The sequence below is a fragment of the Hesperophylax consimilis genome, chromosome 5 (genome assembly GCF_061612785.1).
Source record: "Hesperophylax consimilis isolate HC1 chromosome 5, BYU_Hcon_1.0, whole genome shotgun sequence".
NCBI classification, from domain to species: Eukaryota; Metazoa; Arthropoda; class Insecta; order Trichoptera; family Limnephilidae; genus Hesperophylax; species Hesperophylax consimilis.
Window position 1 is genome coordinate 32,236,937 of NC_142840.1, and position 23,955 is coordinate 32,260,891.

The window sequence follows — 23,955 nt, forward strand, 5'->3', positions numbered from 1 at the left end:
GTTAATATGAATTTACCATTACTCCTCAGGTACATGCAACGTTAACCCTTACGTGACCTAGCTGTGATAAAGAGACAGTCTTTCACTGTCAATAATTCCTTTAAACATAGTCTTGAAGCTAAAACAACATATTATGCAGTGTATATGGGTTGTTTCATATAAGGCTGGCTCTCGTCTTATCATAAACCCTGTTATTTTATTTATGAATGTTGTACAGTGTTATGTGAATCGTTGTTTGCTTTGAATTCTTGAGATGCAATCAGTGTTTTGATGTCCGAATTTCTCATGTTCTTATCAAGGATTTTACTAAGTGTTTTGATGATGGCTTTCCTACGTCATATCTTGCCATGTTATGTATGTTTGTGATTTTTTTATCTGCCCCCACTTATTCACTTCAAGTGGTGTGGTACCTCTATATGTGTCGTCCTCACTGTTCGCGTAATTTAAATTTATAATCGAAATTGTATATTCACTCCTCATTATCACGCCGAGTGTCTCAGTATAGTGTTTGCAAAAATCTTCACATTTTGAGAAATGAAGGAACCTACCTTGTTACACTACGACCAACGTGATATATTGATTCAACCATAGTGCCAGTGTGTGCTTTAACATTTTATACTTTAAAACATTCAATATTTCGAGTTTGTGAATTTATCTGGCCTTATTTTGTGAAAACTTACTTAAACAACATTCAAAATGGTTATCAGGAGTAAAGTAAGTATTATTTTCATTTATTTAAAAATATTAACACAATTTAATTGTTAAATAATAAAAATCTACACTTATGTTTGCAAGAACTTCAAAAATTTGTTTTTTTTATTTTTAATTACATTAATCAATGTTATATAACTATGCACTAGAAAGTATCATTATTATTACTAGTTATTTTGTATATTGTATCAACTAAGTGTTATTAATATATACTAACACTTGCCAAATTTCGACAGAAGAGAAGTCTTGTTAGTTTTGTAACACGTTAGTGATGAAATAGCCTTCTTTATCAAAATCACTTCTTATATCAAATTTTGTTTAACAGTTCAATACCAACGACATTATCATATTAAAGTTGTGACCTCACATATTTTTTGTGGCACATTATTATTTATCTACCATGTTAATTTTCAATTACTGATTACAGAAATTATAATACTCTTTTTTCTTGCTGTTAGATACTTGTATCAAGTAATTTTTTTGTAAAAACAATACAATAATACTTTGCATATATTTTTTAATTCTTATAAATTAATTATATGAACTATTATCATTTGTGAAATAAATGGTACTTATGCACATGTAAATAATTTGTTTTTGAATAATTACCGCTTTATGGCAAAATGAAAAATAATGTAATCATTGGATTGTATTAGTTAAATTCATATAAATTGATGACGTTTTCAAATAATTATTGCTAGAGTGAAAATAATACCTCATATTTACAATCTTCTCCGATGGTTTGCACCACTGCTTACACTGTATAAACAAATAACATATTATTATAACGATGAATGGGTCATGTGCGATAAACCTTTTGTTTAGAATTATTAAACTCTGTTGCTAGTCAGTTGAATTTTAAAATGTCATTTTCTGCCCCCTTTCTTTCATATCTTTTCTAAGGAACCTATAGTTACATATTTACACACCCCGTTCCGCACCCCTTTTTTAATTATGAGTCTGTGGCAAAGTTTTTACAAAATGTAAGTTTAACAATAAGTCACAGTTCTCCTCACTAGAGTTTTCTGTTCTGAGGTAGCCTGTAGTTATAGCAAACCTTGCTTCCCCATATATTAATCTAAGCTATAAAACAGAAAATCTAACTGTTCATTTCACCAGGGCCGGCCCTGAGCCAAACGGCGCCTGGCGCTGGTAACAACCTTATGTATGATGTAATAGGTGTTAGGTTAATAATCGCCTTAGCTCTTTGGCTCTTTGGTGCCTTGGCAAGTAGGCGCCCGGAGCGGACCGTTCCAATTGCACTCGCATAATACCAGCCCTGCATCTCAGTAATAACCTGCAAACGGACTTATGCCATTTGTACAAGACTTTTACTGTATAGATCTCTAGGTCAACGCTAATATTTTAGATCATAGCTTTTATACTGAAATATGTATCAATTTAATTTTCAGAAATAGAAAAGATGCACATATTCTACATTTTAATTGAACAAATATATTTATTAAATATTGAAATAAGCAGGCTTGTCTTAAGATGTAAATATTATTTTAAAAATTCTTTAAATTATGTCATTTTTATTTAGTTTAGAAAAATCAATGAATGAAATAATTCAGTGGCAATTAAAATCGGTGCTGCAATTTAAGCCAATCAAATTGGAATGTATATCAGTAGTTTTATTTAAATCCATTATTTAAAACCTGTAACTATTGATGTATTATACTAGATTAGCCCTGTCTTGTTAAATTCATTTTTAAAATAACGCCACGGAGCGTACGTCACAAATATGGAGATGAACTTAACAACCCAACTCTGTTTAAACTCCTTGTACAAGCGTTCAAACTCGTAAACGAAACTACGGAGAATTTGTTGTCAGAGGTGTTGTAATATAGACATAATTCAAATTTAAATATTTGGAACTCGGTTATTTTTGTGATTGAAAAAATGAACTTGCCCAGCATAGCTGAGAAGCAAAATAGACCAACAAAAGGTAAAACGCAATGCACACTGCCCATTTCGCATTGCGACACAATGCGTGGGCCTTTTCATAATGTGCATGTGAACCAAACCAAAATTGTGTTGGGGTTATTTTTAAATGAATATGCCGTGACTAGTCTAATTTAGTCTATGCCTGTAACCGAGAGTCAAAGCGTTCCAGTTGTTGAAATGTTTAAAATCAAATTGGGATGTATCGCTAGTTTCATTTAAATCCATTATCAAAATCCTGTAACAGAGAAAGTGTTCCAGTTGGTAAAGTGTTCAAAATCAAATGTTTTAATCTATATATATTTATATATCTATATCTATGTAAATAAAAATGCAAATTTTCATTCAAAATCTTAAACTACGAAAGTTCATCACTGATTGCTTTGGAATTTTGACACAATGTTGCATTCGAATACGCATGTGTTTTTATATACCTATTTTATATGCAGGAAAAACATGCTTTCTGTCACCTGTGACTTGTAAAAACATGTTTTATTTTAGAATTAAAAGTAACACACACTATTGTTTCTCTATATGCACAGATAGACTGAGCCACAGCAATGCGTGGCGATTATAAAAGTGCTATTCTGCCTAATTACAGGAGTGCTTTAATATTTGGTAGCCAATTATTCTCATATCTGTAATATTTTATATGTTAACCTTGATTTTTATCTTGCTTGTTTAGTATCAATACATATATAGGCCCAGTCGAATTTTTCGTTGTAGTATGTTCTTATATTTTTACCCATTTGTGGGAAAAATTAGAGAATGATTTGTGAGAAATAAAAGACGATTTAATGATAAAAAGAAAGCAATAAATCTAGATGAATCCCGCGATTGAATGGTTACGATCCTTGGCTTGGATAGCGGGTTCAAATCCCACTATTCAGAATTGAAACGTTACTTGAAATGGCTTAAGTCGTATTTGGTGATCAGATTTGAATAGCCAGTGTACTTCCCCACCTTCTTCTTTCCCATCTCCCTTCCCTCACTACTACTTTCAGCTTCACAACATATTCCGTTTGCGGATGCCATAGTTTCACTGGCTCCAAAGAGTTGGGAGCAGTTGGTACTCCTGCCCGGTATTCACACAAAACCAATAAATTCACTTCAGATTTTATGTCACTACTCTAATACAAAAAACAAAATTACAGTCCAAATATAATTTTTTTTTTTTTTTTTTGGGGCAAAAGCAGTTTTGCAGCATCACTGGACACCGTGCGTAACGGCATACTCTAAATCTCATGTTTTATATTTTTGCAGCAGTTGGTCAGGCGGGTGTTTGAGAACCAGCACAAGCTGAAAAAGCTCGTGAGGTTCTGCAGCTCCTCACTGAGGGTCCAAGAGATCGAGGAGGTGACTCCTCCGTCTCAAAACGTCCCTATAACGGACGACATAAAGCGATCTGCAACGAACATTGCCTACACTCCTTACTTAGACTTATCTCCCAACAAGAAACGACCAATTCTTTCCCAACAAGACTCCTTCAAGGTAATACATGTAAATTAATTTGAGAGATTTGTCCAATGAAAAAAGTAAAGTTACCGAATTCCGCTACGCATGTGCAAAAATTTTAAAAATATTACTTGATTTCAACAACACTCAGGGGAGATGATAAAAGATGCATGGTAGTTCCATTTTTCTCAAAGTTAAGTTTGAAGGTTAGAAAATGCATAATTTATTTAAATAACCCAAACTAAGAACCCAATAACCGATTTTGCGAATGTATTAGTTCTTCCCTAACTTAAATAATCGTTTCCACTGGTAATGAAGTTGTTTTGCAATTAATTAATAAATTTGTTTGGCAGAATTCGGGAACTTAACCAAAATGTTTCTTTCTAATATTAATTTTAATTTAAAAAAAGTTTGTCCTCTAAACATATTTGCCGTTATAACTGTGTCATATTGTGTTTTCAAGTTGACTACTTCTCAGATAAGGTCTTATCTTTGACAAACCTAATGCATAGCTGACGTAAATTTGTCAAAATATAACTTCAAAAACGTTATCATACAACAAAAAATATGTTTTTTTTTTTAACATTTCCATTTTTTTATTTACACGTGCTTTAGATAAGATAAGGGACAACCGTTGAAAATAACACAACCTTCAAAAGCTAAAAAGGTGCAAATTATAATTCATAAGACTTTTACGAACGCATGTTTTTTTAGATAAGATAAAAAGTTTTATGTAAAAATAGCCTTTCACGATAGAGTGAAGGCTTACAAATTAAAAATATTTTTCACAAAAATATTCTGCAGCCAATATTAGCTTATATGCTGGGCAGGGCTGGCCTTGGGCCAAACGGCGCCTGGCGCGTGATAAATTTTGGCGCCCCTTGTCAAAACCAGTAGATCTGTTTACTTTGACATCTGTTACAAGAGCATTCTGCTAAGTTAATCTGCAGGGGAAAAAATTGTCTGATTCCTGATTTCAGTTATAACTTTTTACTTAACTTGATGGTTGTCGCACGCATATCACCAAGGCACCAGTTCAGCGTTGCCTCATCTCAAGCCGTTCTGAATTGTTTGTATAAAACTCCATACTGCAATGCACACATCATCATAACGGCATAGCTTCGCATCATGAGTCCTATTGAAATGAGCAGAGGCGATGCCGAGCTGATTTGTGTGCGATAATAGGATTGAAAACAATGGCTGTAAAATACTAATAATTAGCGTGGATTTTCTTTTCAGTACTCTGATTTATCAGTTCGTCTCGCTATACCCAAGCAACTCCAGTTCAAACCCGAGGTGGCAGATCTACAGTTTGGAAAATACTTCACGGACCACATGCTGAAGATCGCATACTACAAACAACTGGGTGGCTGGCAGAAACCTGAAATTATCCCATTTGAAAACCTCGTTTTGCACCCAGCAGCTAAAGTTTTGCACTACGCCATCGAGGTACATATTAACTAACTAACTAACGAACCATCACGCCGTTTCTCTGCAGGGGTAGGCAGAGAGGACGGACCACCAAACAACTCGGTCTTGGCACACACTCTTTGCCTCATTCACATTCATACATCATCTCATACATACTCTTCTATTATTCTGTCTCTTGACATGGCCCGACTCAAGTATCTGATTCACTTGGTCGTGCCATGTCTCCTCGGGCTTCCCCGACTCCTGCTACCATTCACATTTGCATTATATATTCTCCTTACACTCCTTTCTTCGCTCATTCGCTCTACATGCCCTAACCATCTAAGCATCCCTTTCTTGATCTTACTCATTACGCTTACATCAGCCTTGCACTCTTTGCGGATCTCCACATTTCTCACATGGTTTTACCGCACATATGCCTGAGGGATATCATTTCTTCAGCATTCAGTTTACTTTCATCCTTTCTCCGCCAGTTCCATGCCTCACTTCCATACATAAGGGTAGGTACCAGCACTCCATTGTGGACTGCTAGCTTCGCTTCTTGGGACAATTTTTTGTTAGCGCCAACTGCGTTCAGTACATATTATTGTTTATTTAATCTATGTAATAAACGTTAAGTTACTGTGGCGAAACCAAGAACTACACTCAATTATGTCAGAAGGTACTGAACAAAATTATACCTTCGTTAGATTATGTTAGCATCTATAACTCCTGATTCCACGACAGACAATTTTTCAGAGATACCACTATGAAACTGTATCAATAAGGGCTTTAATAAGTTTTCATATTACTTTTATCATATAGGTACTAATCAATCATGACATTACTATATACATATTATATAATATGTAACATTACATATTAATTTTCTCTATTCATTTCCATAGAAGCTTCAGTAAAGTTTCACTGAATTTATCATTATAATAGAAACTAACATTTTATTACCACAACTTTTGAGATTTACTATTATGTATGTATTGCATATAAGCTTAAATGTGATTGACATTTTTTTCATTAATGAACCCAGACTAATTATGGTGTTTATCTTTTTAATCTGACTCTCTTTTATAATGTTTGTTAATCATTATGCTTATATTATCATGGGTATTAAATATTAAGCCATTTATGATATTGCGTATAAATCCAGTAGCAAATATGTGTCACGCATTATATAAAAACATATTACAAGAAAAATACTATTTAAATTTCAACAATTGAATTTGGGGTAGGTAGGTACTTTCTTTATAGATTTTCTTTCAATTTTTTTGTGTTCCATTTATAAAAAAGTTAAGTATATACATACTCAGAAGTTAATCCGAAAAAGGGAATGTAATATAATCCTATATTAGGGAAATGTATATAAATATATGTTTTAATGTTACTACCGCACAAGCAGCGTGACTTGAGTAAGTTGGAGTGACAAGATTGAAAAAAACGACTTCATAATGCTGTAACTTAGAACGATTAAAAAGTTTTGCTGTTGTTATTTTATTTTATTTATTTGGGAAAATCAACAGATTATTTAACTAAATAATAAAGAAAAAATCCAATAACAGATTTTCGCTTAAAATTATAATAATAATAAAAAATATTTAAAAAAAAACCAAGGGTTCTGTACCCGTGGCCTGAGAGATTTACAAAGATAAATGTTGGAAATTTAAGAGAGAGATAGATGATGTTAGGGGAATAACGTAAACTTTGGACAGTAAAAGGAGAGTAAGAAAGATGAAAGTTGGAAATTTGAGAGAGAGAAAGATGATGTTAGGAGAATAAAGTAAACTTTGGACAGTAAAAGGAGAGTAAGAAAGATGAAAGATGGAAATTTAAGAGAAAGATAGATGATGTTAGGGGAATAACGTAAACTTTGGACAGTAAAAGGAGAGTAAGAAAGATGAAAGATGGAAATTTAAGAGAGAGATAGATGATGTTAGGGGAATAACGTAAACTTTGGACAGTAAAAGGAGAGTAAAAAAGATAAATGTTGGAAATTTAAGAGAGAGATAGATGATGTTAGAGGAAAAATGTTAACTTTGGACAGTATATAAAAAAAGAATCCATTATTTTTATTAAAAAAGTTATAAACAAATTATATTAATTGCGTGGAAGAATTTGGAATTAAACATTATTACAATCTTTAACCTTAGAATACTTATTTTTGTTATTTGTTTTTGGGGTGTTATGCCGTGTTGCGCTAACTCCTTCTTTATCCATCGTTTCGGATACTTTAACGTTGTCCGAAACGTTGGCTAAAGAAGGAGTTAACGCAACACGGCATAACACCCCAAAAACAAATAACAAAAATACTTTTGGTCCTGAAAATCTTAAATCATTTTTAGAATACTTAGTTTGCCCAGCGGAAATAGAGTCGGATGAATATCGCTAAACTTAAACTAAATGCGCAATCATCTTATTTTATGTAAATGATTGGCGATTATATTTTGGGCTTTCCTGTAAGAAAGATTAATTGATAAAGAGTAAAATAAATGCGTTTAATAAATTATCTTGTATTAGTTAATTACTATCAAAGTCAATCGATCAAATCAGTTTCAATCTTTAGATAAAAGATATAATTACTATAATCCAGGGTCATTTCACGATAATAATAATTGACGAACACGTTTCGTATCATGGATAATAATGTATTGAATTTTATTGCAACCGTAATTTATTGTTTCCAAGCCTCAGAGGCATCCGGTATCACCTGATTTTCTTGATAACCCCCAACGTAGCGAAATATCACTATCTCTCTTTAACCTTTTCACTGCTTAAATAATAAATAGATTTTTAAGCTAAAAGTTAAATGCTGTCAATATGGATTAATTATTTTGTAAAAAACATTGATTATTACATAAATAATGAAGTGCTTTTTTCTGAAACTTTCGATATTGATGATATGTACTTACTTAAATAATTAATTTAGTTTTATCGTATTCATTTATTTATTTTCATATATACGACACAACATGCGCCATCAACATAATTATGAATAGTACAATATAAAGAGAAAAACTTATTATTTGTCACTCTTATTTTTTTGTTTGTTTGCAAAAACATGCTATTAGTAATGATAACATAATAAAAATCAGCACTTCATACTTGGTGAAAGACAATTAAAACATTACTTGAAAGCTATGTTCAGTGATCAAATTTGATTATGTAGTTATTTCTCTTCTCTTCATTTCATTCCCCTTAAAACGTTTTTCTAAATATTGGGTGTGTAAAAGTCCCGCTGGCTTTATGCAATCAGGATTCTTGAGCGATTTTCGCAACTGTAAATCAATCAATCGCTGATATAATTACATATCTTATTTTTCCACAGCTTTTCGAAGGAATGAAGGCGTACCGAGGCGTCGATGATAGGATCCGAGTATTTCGGCCCGAACTCAACATGGAGAGGATGAACCTGTCAGCCATTCGCACCGGATTGCCGCCCTTCAACGGAGAGGAGATGATCAAATGCTTGAACCGTCTTGTGGAAGTTGACCAGGAATGGGTTCCGCATTGCATTGCATCTAGTCTTTATATCAGACCTACTTTTATAGGAATAGATGTGAGTTGGTTTTAGATACATCCTTTTTTCTGTTCGTAAGTTCATTCCTATTATGAATAGACACACAAATTTAAATTTATAGTCTGAAGATATTTGGAACAAGAACTAAGGACGGGTTGTTTCGCAGAATTTGAACAATTCATCAAATTTCAACGTCCATTTTCAGGTTCTGTGAAAGACTTATTCAAGTTCTGTTTTTATATCATTGTAGGCTAGTTGCTTGACAAAACTGAAATAAAAACAGAACTTGAAAAAATCTTTCACAGAACTTGAAAATGAACGTTGAAATTTGATGAATTGTTCAGATTCTCCGAAACAACCCGTCCTAAGAGTCTGATCGCTCGTTAGTTTCTCTTTTGACAGCATGCAAATATTATGTCAAGCTAAATAATTATATTGCGCAAAATTTCTTCAAATATGTGGACACAGACTCAATATACTCGTAGATATACATATATGGATTACGTTATATTGTATCACACTTGGTAGGCTACTAGTGTGCATGAATTTTTATTTTATTCAAGTAAGTACCTACTTTGAGTCAACATTTTTTAGCTGCTGATTGCGTATTTAGTATGTTTTGGGTAGATGACCCTAAATATTATCTTGTTTTGAGTCAGGGCAGAGGACGTAGTTATTCACAGTATCAACATTAATATAAAATAAAGAAGATGTTGTTATTATTACATTCATTCATTTAATTTATCATCTTAAGTTTAAGTCGCGGGATATGAAAAAACATGCACAAAATAGGTTGTTAGGTTTTTAGTTTGGGTTATTTTAATAATTTAAGCGTATTTCCTAACCTTCAAACTTAAGTTTTACAAAAATGTCAAATTATACAAATAAGAAAAAAAACATGGTGGTCAGTCGCACATTAAGGCGATGCCATACGTAGTAATGCAAAATCATGTGTTTTTGGTTTGAAAATTTGGTCGCCTAGAAATTTTTCAGATGCTTTAATTAAATACTGCGAGTAGAATACATCTTGGCCTTTGAAATAATCGAGTATTTCTTCCCATTTTCAGTTATGATTTTATTGTATAATGTGGCAAATTAAGTTATTTATAAAATGATCGAAAAAAAATCAAATATTTATGCCTGAACATCCACAAAATAAAATAAAAGGCACTTTTTGGCCATGTTTTTTTCTTGCATAAATCAAAACAGGCGGATGGTGTTAAGCGGGAATTAAAACCTTATCGCCATCTACGTAAGGGTTGTTATTGATAGCGGCTCAATTTAAAATATTACACGACGTAGTGCATCGCCTTAAATTTTGAACTTTGATTGACAAAAAAGGAACATTAATGCATCTTTTATCATCTCACCCGGTATAAATAGTTGTTTTTTATAGTAATTAAGTTGAACCTAGAGTTTTTTTAAAAACAACTTGAGGCAGAATACGGCAATTTTATCATTTTATTTTACCTATTTTAACTAAGTGTACCCCGTAACACGTTGCTGTGACTCATTATAACTGTGCAGATAGATAAACAATAGCGCATTTTGCTTTTACATCCAACAGATGGCGCTGTTCTTCAAAAGAAGTTTGTTTGTTTTTAAAAAAACAAGCATTTTTTAACCTGTCACAGGTGACAAAAAAACATGTTTATACCATCACAGGTGACATCTATAATTATATAGGTATATAAAAACACACAAGTATTTTAATGCAACGTTGTGTCAAAATATCAAAGCAATTGCTTTCGGACATTTAGGATTGTGAACAAACGAACATTTACATTTTTTTAATATGTATATATATACATATATATAAAGTTCACAAGTACAAATTCAAAGAGATATATTTTATCAGCTAAGGTTGGTCAAAGACACTTCTATGATCTTACGTCTTTGGTAATATTGATATTATTTTATAAATTACATTAATCTTGTCTCTTATTTGCGAATCATAATGAAAATATTATTCCTATTGATAATCTTAGGTCAAATCATTTATCTCTAACTAATTATTGTGTATTAATGATTTGAATTCATGAGTAATCAGATTCATCTTCAGTTAATCGCAGCAATAAATAAATAGCTTGGGAAAGCACATGTTAAATCTTGCTCAACAATTACTGAGTTGTTATTAATTTAACACGTTGATAATTATGCACAGTTGTGAACGGCACAGATTTTGTGAAATTGAATTCATTAAACCAGTGTTTCCTAAACTTATTTGACTCATATCTGCCCACTTTTTAAGTACCTTCTATTTTCTTCATAAATAAAAATAATAACATAAAATTAAAGCAAATCGAAGAGTTCATTGAACCGGATTTACACACAGACAGATGAAATCACCTCTGTCCTACACAGTTTTTTTTTACATAACTGTGGTTACAGTAAAATGATCATGTACCTAATTTAGTAGGATGTCCATAGTTTTTTTTTTGTTTTGCATTGTAAGAGGATATAAATATCAATATGTTAATTTTCTTTTCCAGCCTAGTCTCGGAGTGGCTTCTTCAGAATCAGCATTACTATACGCCATCCTCTGTCCTGTGGGTTCATATTTTAAAGCTGGTGAAGATGGAGCCATATCTCTCCTGGCCGATCCATCGTACACCCGCGCCTGGCCAGGAGGTGTTGGGGACAGGAAGATGGGATCCAACTACGCTCCAACTGTGGACATACAGAGCAAGGCCATCAAGAAAGGACTGCACCAAGTCCTGTGGCTTTATGGAGAGGACCATCAGCTGACTGAAGCCGGCACCATGAATATTTTCATGCTTTCCGTTGATGACAATGGAGGTATGTAAATAGAACAGTTTTCATATAATATATATTCACAAAATCATAGATCGGTTAAGGATGCAAAGCGTCAGGTTTACACATTTATTTTTATTTATATTACTAGCTGTACCCCGCCACGCATCGCTGTGGCTTAATATGTCTGTGCAGATAGAGAAACAATAGCACATGTTGCTTTTACATCCAACAGATGGCGTTGTTTTAAAAAAAAAACATGTTTTACCTCTCACAGGTGACTGCTATATAATATAGGTATATGAAAGTATGTGAACATTCGAATGCAACGATGTGTCGAAATTCCAAAACAATCCAAAATCCCAAATGGGTGAAGAACTTTCGGAGATTTTGATTTTGAAAAATGAACTTTTTGTTTATACAGATAGTACATTGGTTTCGGTTAGAAACAATTTATAGACATTAAATATTTCATAGTGGATACCCATGATATGTTTCCTTGTTCTAACGAATGTACTATTTACATAAATAGAAATTATAATTTGTTCAAAATCTTTAATCACCGAAAGTTCTTGGCCGATGTGGAATTTTGACACAATTTTGCATTCGTATATGTGCATATTTTTATATATTTTTGCATATTTTTATATGTGTGTGTGTGTGTGTGTGTGTGTGTGTGTGTCTATGTGTGAGTGTGTAAGGGACATGTATGGCAATTGAATATTGACATAATACTCTTTTTAAATAGATCAGACAATTTTAATAGGCAGTGGTTCTGAAAAATGTCGATGTTAGCGTTTAGGAAAATATTATTGAAGGTGTGAAGAGCATGGTTAATTGGCGAATTAGCTGCTCGATTTGTTATGTAATTAAGCGTGTGAAATAGTGCTGTATGGCATACATGTCTCAAAGGTATGTTCAAATTAATTAGGGAGAGAAGTTTGGTACAGTCGATGCTATTGTTTAAAATTCTAATGAAAAATTTATTTATTGAAATTCCTGTTAGTACTAACACAAAATTTCACGTTATGATGTAAACTAACTAATTAGTTTACATCATAACGTGAAATTTGACTGTAAAGCAGAATTTGTTTATCTGCAGTAGTCAAAACAGCCAACTCTCGAAAGGTCAGCTCTGGGATCAATTAATTTGCACAGCCTGTTATATCTGGATCCAAGATCTTGACAAATATTTTCAGTTCGTAATGGAATTTTACCATGAGTTACAGAGTTTTAAAATTATTATTAATAAAATAATATTAATGAAATAAAACAATATTTTTTTGTTTAAAACCACGAATTTTTATTAATTTTAAGACCGACCGGTTTCGCTTCACTCGAGCATCGTCAGGGTACAAAATTAAACTGAAAAACTCAGTTTAATTTTGTACCCTGACGATGCTCGAGTGAAGCGAAACCGGTCGGTCTTAAAATTAATAAAAATTCGTGGTTTTAAACAAAAAAATATTGTTTTATTTCATTAAAATGTTAAACCACAAAGTGATTGCTTTCTACGAAAATATAAAATAATATTACTTAGTTAACATTAATATGCAAATAAATACAACTATTTTGTCGAATTCCCTCTGACCAGCTCAATAACAATGATGAAATTGTGGAACATATTAAGTACTTATCTCTTCAAAATTATCTGGACACTCGGCGTTACTTGCAACAGTAAACAATGTCGTCATTCATTAATTCCAAAATAATAATTTCCTAATTATTATAGTCATGAGTGCTATTTTATATCATTTTGTAATTTTTATAATATGATAAATTTTCTTAAAGCCTTCAGAACTTTCATCATTTTTGTTCACTTTGCAATATTTTCTCTGTATGTATTTCAAAAGCAAAATTTTCCGTAAAAACAAATATTGTTTTAGTAACCACATAAAATTATCTCTCCGGTGTAAGTTTTTAATTAAACATTACTTTTCTAAATAATCAAATTTTAATATCAAACGTGAAAAATGCTGTCAGAAAACGTTAACCACATTTTTATAATTTTTTACTCACTTTTATCTCGTTCATAATAATAATAATATTTGGATGATTTGTATAGCGCCGTTTTTGTGCAAAATCACCTCAAGGGCATAATAAAAAATAAATTTTTAAACGGCAAGTTACGGTAGCAGCGCGAAATACGAATTATTAATTTTGGCTACTTTTCGGTTTTTATTAATGGCATCCAGTACAAATATTTGAGGCAAACTGGATAGCATTAAATTTTCACTTTCTATCGTCTAAATTGATAGAAAAAAAGATAAAAACACTTATATAAAATATGGACACCTGGTCATAAAATCCGGTGACCCTAAAACGCTGGAGGAGCACACTTCATTCAGGCGAAAACAAGGGTCCCATTCAAGAAAATAGACTTAATTTAAACAGCTATATCTTTGAAAATAACACATGATTTGAATGAAATTCACACTGTTACTATTAAATTATTGTCTGAAATGAAAGTCAATTTATGGAGTAAGCAAGTAAATTCATTGGCCATGAAAATGTGTGTATACAATATAATTTTTTTTTCATTCGCACATACATACAAAAAAAAACTAAAACTTCCGTATCTCCGGTGCGATAAGTGGATGTACATATTACCCACTCTACCGGTTTAAATATAGTTTTCTTTTGATAAAATATTCTTGCACACAAAAGACGAAGTTGAGGCTGGAGAAGAAAAAAAAGACTTGTTTCACATTTTTAAATCTATGTATTTGGGAACCTTACAAAGAGATTGACAAAATTATCGGACAGCAATGCCTTTCCCCCTATTCAAGTAAGACCAGCGTAAAAGGTAGAACTACCCTTCCAGCCTAAAGTGTGTTAATATGACTTCTTCAATTACCACCAGAACAAGCTCCAAAAAAAAATATTTTTCTTACATGTCATGAGCGATTTTTTGTTTTGTATAATTTTTTTTATTTTTGGGAAATCGGCAGTTTACATTTAATCAGTTTGTACATAAGTGTTATTTAGTAAAATAAAACCAATCATGGATTTCCTCCTTGTGACTTTAACTGAGACAGCATAATTTAAATTTCTGAGAAAGGAATATGAATTAAAAAATGTATACAAAACAAAGGATTATATAAAACGAAAAATTTACAAAACAATACATTTATAGCCATGGCGAGAGGTTGTAGATATAAATCAAATCATAATAGAGATATAAACAATAGAGACATAAACATTACTCACAAACCATCAGAGAAATATTCTTTTATGGACCTCTTGTATTTGGTAAGTTCGCAACTGAAAATATCAACCTTAGATAATACGCTACTGTAATTATTGCATAGTCTGTTCAGGCAAGAATTCTGCTTAGAGTTCGTTTTGCTTTGATCAACCCTGAACAGGACACAAGAGCGTGTTGAACGCGCAGGTACATTGAATGGAATCTTGTTTAGCGACTCTGGGTAATTAATATTATTGTTAACTACTTCATACAGGAATAGAATATAATTTTCTTATAAATTTAACTATTTTTTATATGTCGTCTTATTAGAGGTAGAGTCACAATTCTTTTATTACCAAGTTAGTTTTCCGTACAGCGTCTATTCATTCAACATTCAATTAAACAAGTAAAGTCTAACGAATGTCATCTGGGTTCCACCCAGGAGGAAATCCATAATTGGTTTTATTTTGGCCATGTACTACACGTGTATAAACTGATAAAATGTAAACTGTCAATTTGCAGAAAATGAATAAATAAATAATTTAATTCCTTTATCAAAGTCTTATTGCGGAATATTATATATAAATGTTTTCAGTGTCTTTAATACATACTAATAATTATTATAACTCAAGGCTTCCCAAATCATAATAATTATTTGAAATGATAACCTAATGTTTGCAAGACGAGGTTTTTTCATGCATAGCACAAATGGTAACATATTATTATAAGCAATAATTATTTGCCTGAAACACCCATACAAATTTAAAATGCACAAGCTTGATGTGAATTTTAATTATTCAGATCCAGATGAAATAACTTTAGATCATTTTTTGGTGTTGGTTCTCTCCAAACAAATAAATTCCTATTTTCTCTCAAGCTAGAATAAATTGCCTTCCAGCCTGTAGAATTACCGTCTTTTCTGGATCTAGTCTGAACTATGTACATACTTACCAATTAATTAAAATTGTTTTAAAATATGCCCGCATTAAAATATTAATTTACTTTCCCTTTCTCTGTCATTTATTTAATTTGTAGTTAATTGAAGGAAAAGAACACTCTTGAGAGGTGAAAGTGAAAATCAATAAATAATTTATTTTTCTAACCTTGGTAAACATTGTTATAGAGACAAGGTTGTTGCCAATGCTTGCGTAGGTCACCTATTGAATTTAAAAGTGTGTATGTTATCATTATGACGTATTTGTAATTTTTTAATGTATAATTGCAGTGAAAACATTATCCACACCTCCACTGAACGGATTAATTTTGCCGGGAATCACCAGACATTCAATTATTCAGCTTGCCCGCCACTGGGGAAACATGAAAGTTGTTGAAGAACCAATCACAATGGGCCGTGTAATTGAATTACTGAACAAGAATCAGGTATGTTCACCTAATGTTTAAAATAATTTTACAGATCTTTTCACCAAGCATGACTCGTGTTGGAAAGGAAGTAAGTCAGTTTCAGTTGAGTATCCTACTCACCTGTCTATCTCTCTAACACCTATTATTGCAATAATTGTTTTTTGATTGATTCAGAATTCACCAATCAGTTTGACTTCATTTGTGCTCTGTCTTCTGTTTACTGTTACAATAAAAAGATACTTTATATATTTCCCACGTACAGAAAAAATTACACACTTGAAGAAAAAAATATTGGCCATTGCTATCAAATGCAACATTCTAATTTCTTTGTGTAATTTGAATACAATCAGTGCGTGTGATATGATATTATATATTCCAAAGAGGTCAAGCTATACGTAGTAAAAAAGCTGCACCTATAGTTTTATTACTATGTTTATTAAAAACTGAATAAACATAGTAATAAAACTATTAAAACCTGAGTTTCAGTATTTTTAATCTTACTTCTTTAAATTTTAGTGGCAAAACTAAGTTTGAATGTTTAGCGCTATACCACAGACATTAAGTAGAGTATGCATATGAAGCATACCCCAAGATGTGCTTATATGTGCCAGCATTATGTTCTGTTCACAACAGAATTCTTTTAGTACAATCACAATACATATATCCGTCCTGCATTTGCTTTTACTTGAGGCTCGGTCACACAGAGCGATGCTAGGAGACAGTCACGCGGAGCTGCTAAAACTGTGAAGGTAGTAGCGAGTGAAATGTCAAATAAATAATTCATATATGTATATATTTGGTTTGTTTCATACAAACCAAAAACATTGAACTATTAGCGACTAGTGACTAGCGATTTGAAATGTCAGACAACGCGATGCAGCACCATGTTGCGGCAAAGACCGGCAACCGGGCCACTTTGTGTATCGCGATCTGAATAATTAAACATATTCTAATTGAATCATGCAATTGTTCAAAAGCTGCTCATTGAGCGAACATCTTCTCACACAAAGCGATTTCAACATTACTGTTCAAATAGCAGCGTTGTAATCTCTCTGTGTGACCGAGGCGTAAGGGTAGTGTTTCCGTAAGAACCAAATAGTTTTTTGACACTCGTTTATTAGAACAGTCTTGTAACATTTAAGAAAATAAGAGTGAACGTGAAAAAACTAGAAGACTAGAAAATATACTTTTTTTTCTAGCTTATTGCAAATCCATATTTCTCATTTTATTTTCGTTATTTCAAACTATCTATGGTTTTTAAAGAAATGTTGTGTTTTGTTTTCAGATGCTGGAATTGTTTGGTTCAGGAACTGCTTGTGTCGTTAGCCCAATTGGAATGATCAATTACTTGGATCAAAATATCAAAATCCCTACGCTAGACCACACGGATCCAATCCACAAGAGGATATGTAATACTCTCACAGCTATTCAATACGGATACATGGAGCATCCTTGGGCACGACCCATCTGATCTCAGTATTGCTATTGTCTTTAAAAATCCTTGAATCTCCAAATATGTAAATAAAATATTCTATAAATCTAAATCCATAAAGAAATATCGGTTCAAAATGTTATCTCATTCTATATGATTAGAATCCGGCTGAAATCCAGTCAGATGTTGACCCACCGTTTTTCAGAGGTTATCCTTCACAGATACAAGTACACCTAAATAATAATATAATCTTGTTTTTCAACTTACCACTAATATATAACTGTTAACTCTTTATAAGTTAACAGGCACTCAAAAGATTGGGGAAATAAATAAATGCATTTCTTGTTGGAATACTATCAAATGAAAGCTCGTAATTTTAGACTCCACCAGAGTGAATGATTTAAAATTTAATATTTTTAGATGCATTCAAATATTATATAAAATGTTAGAAAAAAATTGTGCACCTAATAATTTATTTTAATGTGAATATTATTTAAAAACATATATTATGCCATTTCGTAGGTTAGATTTCATTTGGAACAATTTTGTTCTTATTGTCTATGAATAATTTTTAATTTATGTTTTAATTCTGCCTAGCAGCTAATATTTATTTAAGTACTTACTTAATTGGTGATAATTTTTCAACATTAACTCGGCTACATAAGATATTAGAAGGAAATTAAGAATAATAATAATAATATAATAAATTAAAGAAGCTTACATTTTTTATAGAGCTTACAGGTAAGGTACAAGGAAGTAGTCAGAATAAACTAGAAATATTTATATGCAAGTTGACATATACCTGGCGTTGCTCGTGGTTATGAACAGGGCCATCTTTAGCCGTGAAGGGCAAACCAACAAATGCTTTTGATTAAATTTCTATTTTTCGGAGATACGGTATCCCAACATTATTTAGACGAAAATGTAAAATTTAGTATTTTCTTAATAGGAAATATTTTAGTATTATTTAAAACGGAAACCTTTAAAATATACCAGCTTCACCGGCTAGTAGTCGAGTGGACAAATGCATCGGATTTGCACCCAGACGTCGCGAGTTCAAACCATTGCTAGCTAAGTCCTCCATCATTACACAAGCAACATTTTACGCTTACATCAAAATGTTAAACAAGTTCTATTTTTTCAATTTGTATCATTTTGGAATCAAGCCGGGGCCTCCTCCAACATGTCTGTCCTGTGTCCTCAATGTATACTATTTTCATGGTATCTCTAAAGGTGAAATATTATGCCTTAAAAGGAGCTTGTTTCCTGTGTGGCCTCCTATGTGGAGTTAATATTAAAAATTCAAATAAATCTATTTAAAAATAAAAGATTTATGGTTTGGGCACCAGTTATAAACTTTTTTTTTATTTTTTCTTATGACCAATATCTCTAGAAGGGGGCAGCTGCCCTCGCCCATGTCCTGCAATCAAACTTTTGTAAACTTGAAAGCAACATTGTGAAATTAATTATCAATATTGATTAAAATTGACAGTTTTGATATGCATGTATTATCGTAAAATCGGATCCCGAGCAAACTCACCTGCAAGACAGGGTAACCTTACCCCACAATAATAATAATAATAATAATAATTGGATAATTTGTAGAGCGCCGTTTTTGTGAAAAATCACCTCAAGGGCGCTGTACAATTTATTTCCTAGGATCTACATTTGTTATTTAGACCAACTGTGCCAACACGAGGTTCGTCATCCGTTCAGGTATGTGTCTGCCGCCAATATAGCGCTGACATGTGTCTGCTGCCAATAAAGAGCGCTGACACAACATCCTCACATAGTTATGGCAACACCTTGCCGACAAGAAATCGCTGTAAAAACATGCTTGTTTATGAGAGCCTTTAAAAAGAAGAAACTACTAGAATAACTTGTTTTCACAAAGAAAATATTATTATAATTCTGATAAATGTGTCTTAGACAAAGTGAAGAGGTCAAAATCATTTAATTTTTTATTGGCTTCTCGTAATAAATAAAACTTATGTAAATATTTTAATTATAAGGGAACAATTTAGAAGATGGGTATGTGGGAATATTATAGAATTTATCATATAATTAAAATACATATATTTGCTTATTTATTTTAAAATAGAAAAACACTATGCTTACCTACTTGATTTCAAAAGAAAATATATAATAACTAAATTCCTCTTTTATTATTGACCACACTAATGAAAACAACAAGACTGAATTTTACTAACTTTAAATACAGTTTATAAGTAGGTGCATTAAAGGAACTTCATTGTGAAACAAACTAAATACTCTTTATGATGCATTTACCTATGAACTCCAGAAATATTGTCAATAAATCACAAACATATTGTCAATTCAAAAAACAGTTTTCTCTTTTACCTTCTGGGATTTAAAAATTATATTATATGATAAAAAAAGATTCTGCAGCATTCCTTTCTAGGGAATATCATTATTTGTACTATGGTTGCATTTTTTCTCTTGTTTTTTGACAGGACCGGTGTCGCCCTGCAACATCATCAAACAATGGTTTATTTTAGCGTATTAAAAGTAGATACCTTAATATTTTTTCCAGAAGGTATGCAGAGGTAGTGAAATGCAATACATTCCATTGACAAACATACAAAGGATAAGAGGGAAAACATAAACAAAAAGTAAAAATATAAAAAAAAAATTATTTATTATTTAATAATGTTCTGCTGTGTATAATATTTGGTTTGTATTATAAATCAATAAGTTTTAAGCAGTTAATATACTTATGCAAGGATAAGATAGTTAAAATATTTGAATATTTCTTTTTATTACTATAAAAAAAAAATTAATACCTATTTACTTTATCTGATGTAAATAGAATCTGCATTTAAATTGTACACTTATTGAAAAAATAACCTTTATAACACCAGTAGTCTATTTCTAACAACTTTACTAGTCTAGCGCTTTTGCGCTGACACTTTCTTTGCATTTTCAAAACTGTAAATAATTACTTTTAGAAAAAACTCAATTATTAAAACTTATTTGTGATTCATTTTTCCAAACTTCCTCAATTCTTGTCCTCCCCTCCTTCAATATTAACCAATTTCAGGGGTGCCATAGTCTTATTGGCTCTGAGCAGTTGGGATTCTTGTGTGATTATAACACAAAAATATATGTATACTGGTTGTGAATATATTTATCAGGACAAGTCATACGATATTTTTGGTAGACGGGTTTACACTGTAAAATATATAATCCATAATAAAAACTTTCATCAGTCTTGTAAATACAGTTTGTTTTACTCATTTAACCTTTATTACTGGTAGTTATTTAAAAAAATTATATTTCTGATTTTCTCTTATTTGGTAAATCAAATCGCAATTTCCTCTGAAATCAAAAGATTTGTAAGTAGGTGCTTAAATACCCAACTACTTGCCCTGGCATCCAAAAATGTAAATCTCTGTGGACATTTTTTTTTTTTAAAGTACCACATAAACCTTTTGCATCCAATCCTATGTTCGATTGGATTTTTATTTGGAGAGAAGAAAGAACTAACATATTTAAAAATTAAAAAAAACTCAATTATTGATAAGTTTATTGTGAAATCGGATACGAGCGCTTCAGCAGAATGCTGCCTGCTCAAATAATAAGACAGTCTAAACAAACACAATGGAAATGTAACCAAATTTACAGACAGACAAAATTCAAAACGGTCAACTTAAAATAGGACTTTGCTACGCTCAGTCAATTATTCTACTGCATCTCATAAAACGTATTTATTGAAAAAAATATATTCATCTATATCATAATCGTCATCTTTGGGGATGCTTTGTGGAGGGTCTTTATAAGGAGAGGAAGTTTTGGAAAGGGATAAGGGGTGGGTAGGAATCTAGGAATCATTGTGTCCAGGAGTGAAGGGCGTATAAATATATCCCTCTTGCTGCGGCGCAAGGTGATGAGTCCATAGACCAGATGGAGAGGTCAAAGGGTCTCCCCAAACCAGCCTCTCCCGATATGGCAAGCCGTGCAGCTAGTGGGCAGGCGCATCCAGAACACACCTCACCCAATGAACCTGGGCACCCCTGCTAAGTCACCAAACATAGTGAACAACTTGGGGTGACCTATGGTAAAGGTGTTGATGTTAGTTATCCAATAAATGGTTTCCAATGGTGGTACCCAAGCCCGCCACCCAAACTATGTACCTCTGTATATAATATACATATATTGACCGGTCAGTGGTTGAGTGGGCATAGCGCTTGGGTCTCACCCGAGCGTCGCGTGTTCGATTCCTCGGCTGGCTAAGTCCTCCATCACAACACAAGCAACATTTTCGGCTTTCTGTGGTGGTAGTAGGAGATTTTCAAACATTGTTGGGTTATTCGTAACCTGGGAATGTTTGTCTTTCTTTTAAAAAATAAAAAAAAAAAATAAAAATATGCATGTATATATTTGTACCTCAGAAGTCAAAGGTCGGTTGTCACATTTTTAAAATTGTTCAGGAGAGAGGGAATAGTAAAAATTTTCCTTTGAACATTGTGGGGATACCAGACCTTTTATGTTGACCTAACTTAGTTATAGGACAACCGTCTTTATACCTCTGTGTAGATACTGAAAAAACTAAAAAGGTCTCATACATAACTCATTTCTACAAAAAAACTGGACAAACGACCTTTGACTTCTAAGGTACAGATATGTATATTATAGGTAGAGGTATATTACGTTTGTCTGGATTTGAAAAGATTCTTTGTAAAAGGTGTCCAGAAACTTGTAGTAAAAATGGGATATACCTACATAAAAATAAACTTTTTTTTTCTAACTTTACCATACATTTTTCGGCAACAACTTATTATTATTAATTATTAAGGGTCAAAAATCTTTTGAAGCAGGGTCTATGCTTGAATGCATTTTAAAAGATATTAAAACAGTTTATATAATCCCCCTAGCGTAGCAACTGATTTTTTTAGAATACGTCCTAAAAAATTCCAATGTCAGAATCGATTTACTTGAAAACGAAAGCTCAAATGAAAAATGGCTGTACCACAAGTCGACTATGAGTGTGATGCAGATTAACCAGTTTCCCACTTGTACTACGAGTGTGATGCAGATTAACCAGTTTCCCACTTGTACTACGGTTGTGATGCAGATTAACCAGTTTCCCACTTGTACTACGAGTGTGATGCAGATTAACCAGTTTCCCACTTGTACTACGAATGTGATGCAGATTAACCAGTTTCCCAATTGTACTGCAAGTGTGATGAAGATTAACCAGTTTCCCACTTGTACTGCAAGTGTGATGAAGATTAACAAGTTTCCCACTTGTACTACGAATGTGATGCAGATTAACCAGTTTCCCACTTGTACTACGAATATGATGCAGATTAACCAGTTTCCCACTTGTACTGCAAGTGTGATGAAGATTAACCAGTTTCCCACTTGTACTGCAAGTGTGATGAAGATTAACCAGTTTCCCACTTGTACTACGAATGTGTTGCAGATTAACCAGTTTCCCACTTGTACTACGAATGTGATGCAGATTAACCAGTTTCCCACTTGTACTGCAAGTGTGATGAAGATTAACCAGTTTCCCACATGTACTGTAAGTGTGATGAAGATTAACCAGTTTTCCCACCTGTACTACGAGTGTGAGGCAGATTAACCAGTTTCCCACTTGTACTACGAGTGTGAGGCAGATTAACCAGTTTCCCAATTGTACTACGAATGTGATGCAGATTAACCAGTTTCCCACTTGTACTGCAAGTGTGATGAAGATTAACCAGTTTCCCACTTGTACTACAAGTGTGATGCAGATTAACCAGTTTCCCACTTGTACTACGAATGTGATGCAGATTAACCAGTTTCCCATTTGTACTGCAAGTGTGATGAAGATTAACCAGTTTCCCACTTGTATTACGAATGTGTTGCAGATTAACCAGTTTCCCACTTGTACTACAAGTGTGATGCAGATTAACCAGTTTCCCACTTGTACTACGAATGTGATGCAGATTAACCAGTTTCCCATTTGTACTGCAAGTGTGATGAAGATTAACCAGTTTCCCACTTGTATTACGAATGTGTTGCAGATTAACCAGTTTCCCACTTGTACTACGAATGTGATGCAGATTAACCAGTTTCCCACTTGTACTACAAATGTGATGCAGATTAACCAGTTTCCCACTTGTACTACGAATGTGATGCAGATTAACCAGTTTCCCACTT

General features: G+C 32.6%; 1 protein-coding gene across 1 annotated transcript; it reads left to right on the forward strand.

Annotated features, from left to right (window-relative positions):
* The first annotated feature begins 418 nt into the window (after nt 1-418).
* On the forward strand, nt 419-20,430 carry Bcat (Branched chain amino acid transaminase). The gene is made up of 7 exons (XM_089631815.1): nt 419-714; nt 3,919-4,146; nt 5,350-5,559; nt 8,861-9,091; nt 11,545-11,851; nt 16,219-16,373; nt 17,641-20,430. Exons 1-7 carry the CDS (start codon nt 697-699, stop codon nt 17,824-17,826), a joined length of 1,335 nt encoding a protein of 444 aa, XP_089487941.1. The 5' UTR covers nt 419-696; the 3' UTR covers nt 17,827-20,430.
* Nucleotides 20,431-23,955: the final 3,525 nt, after the last annotated feature.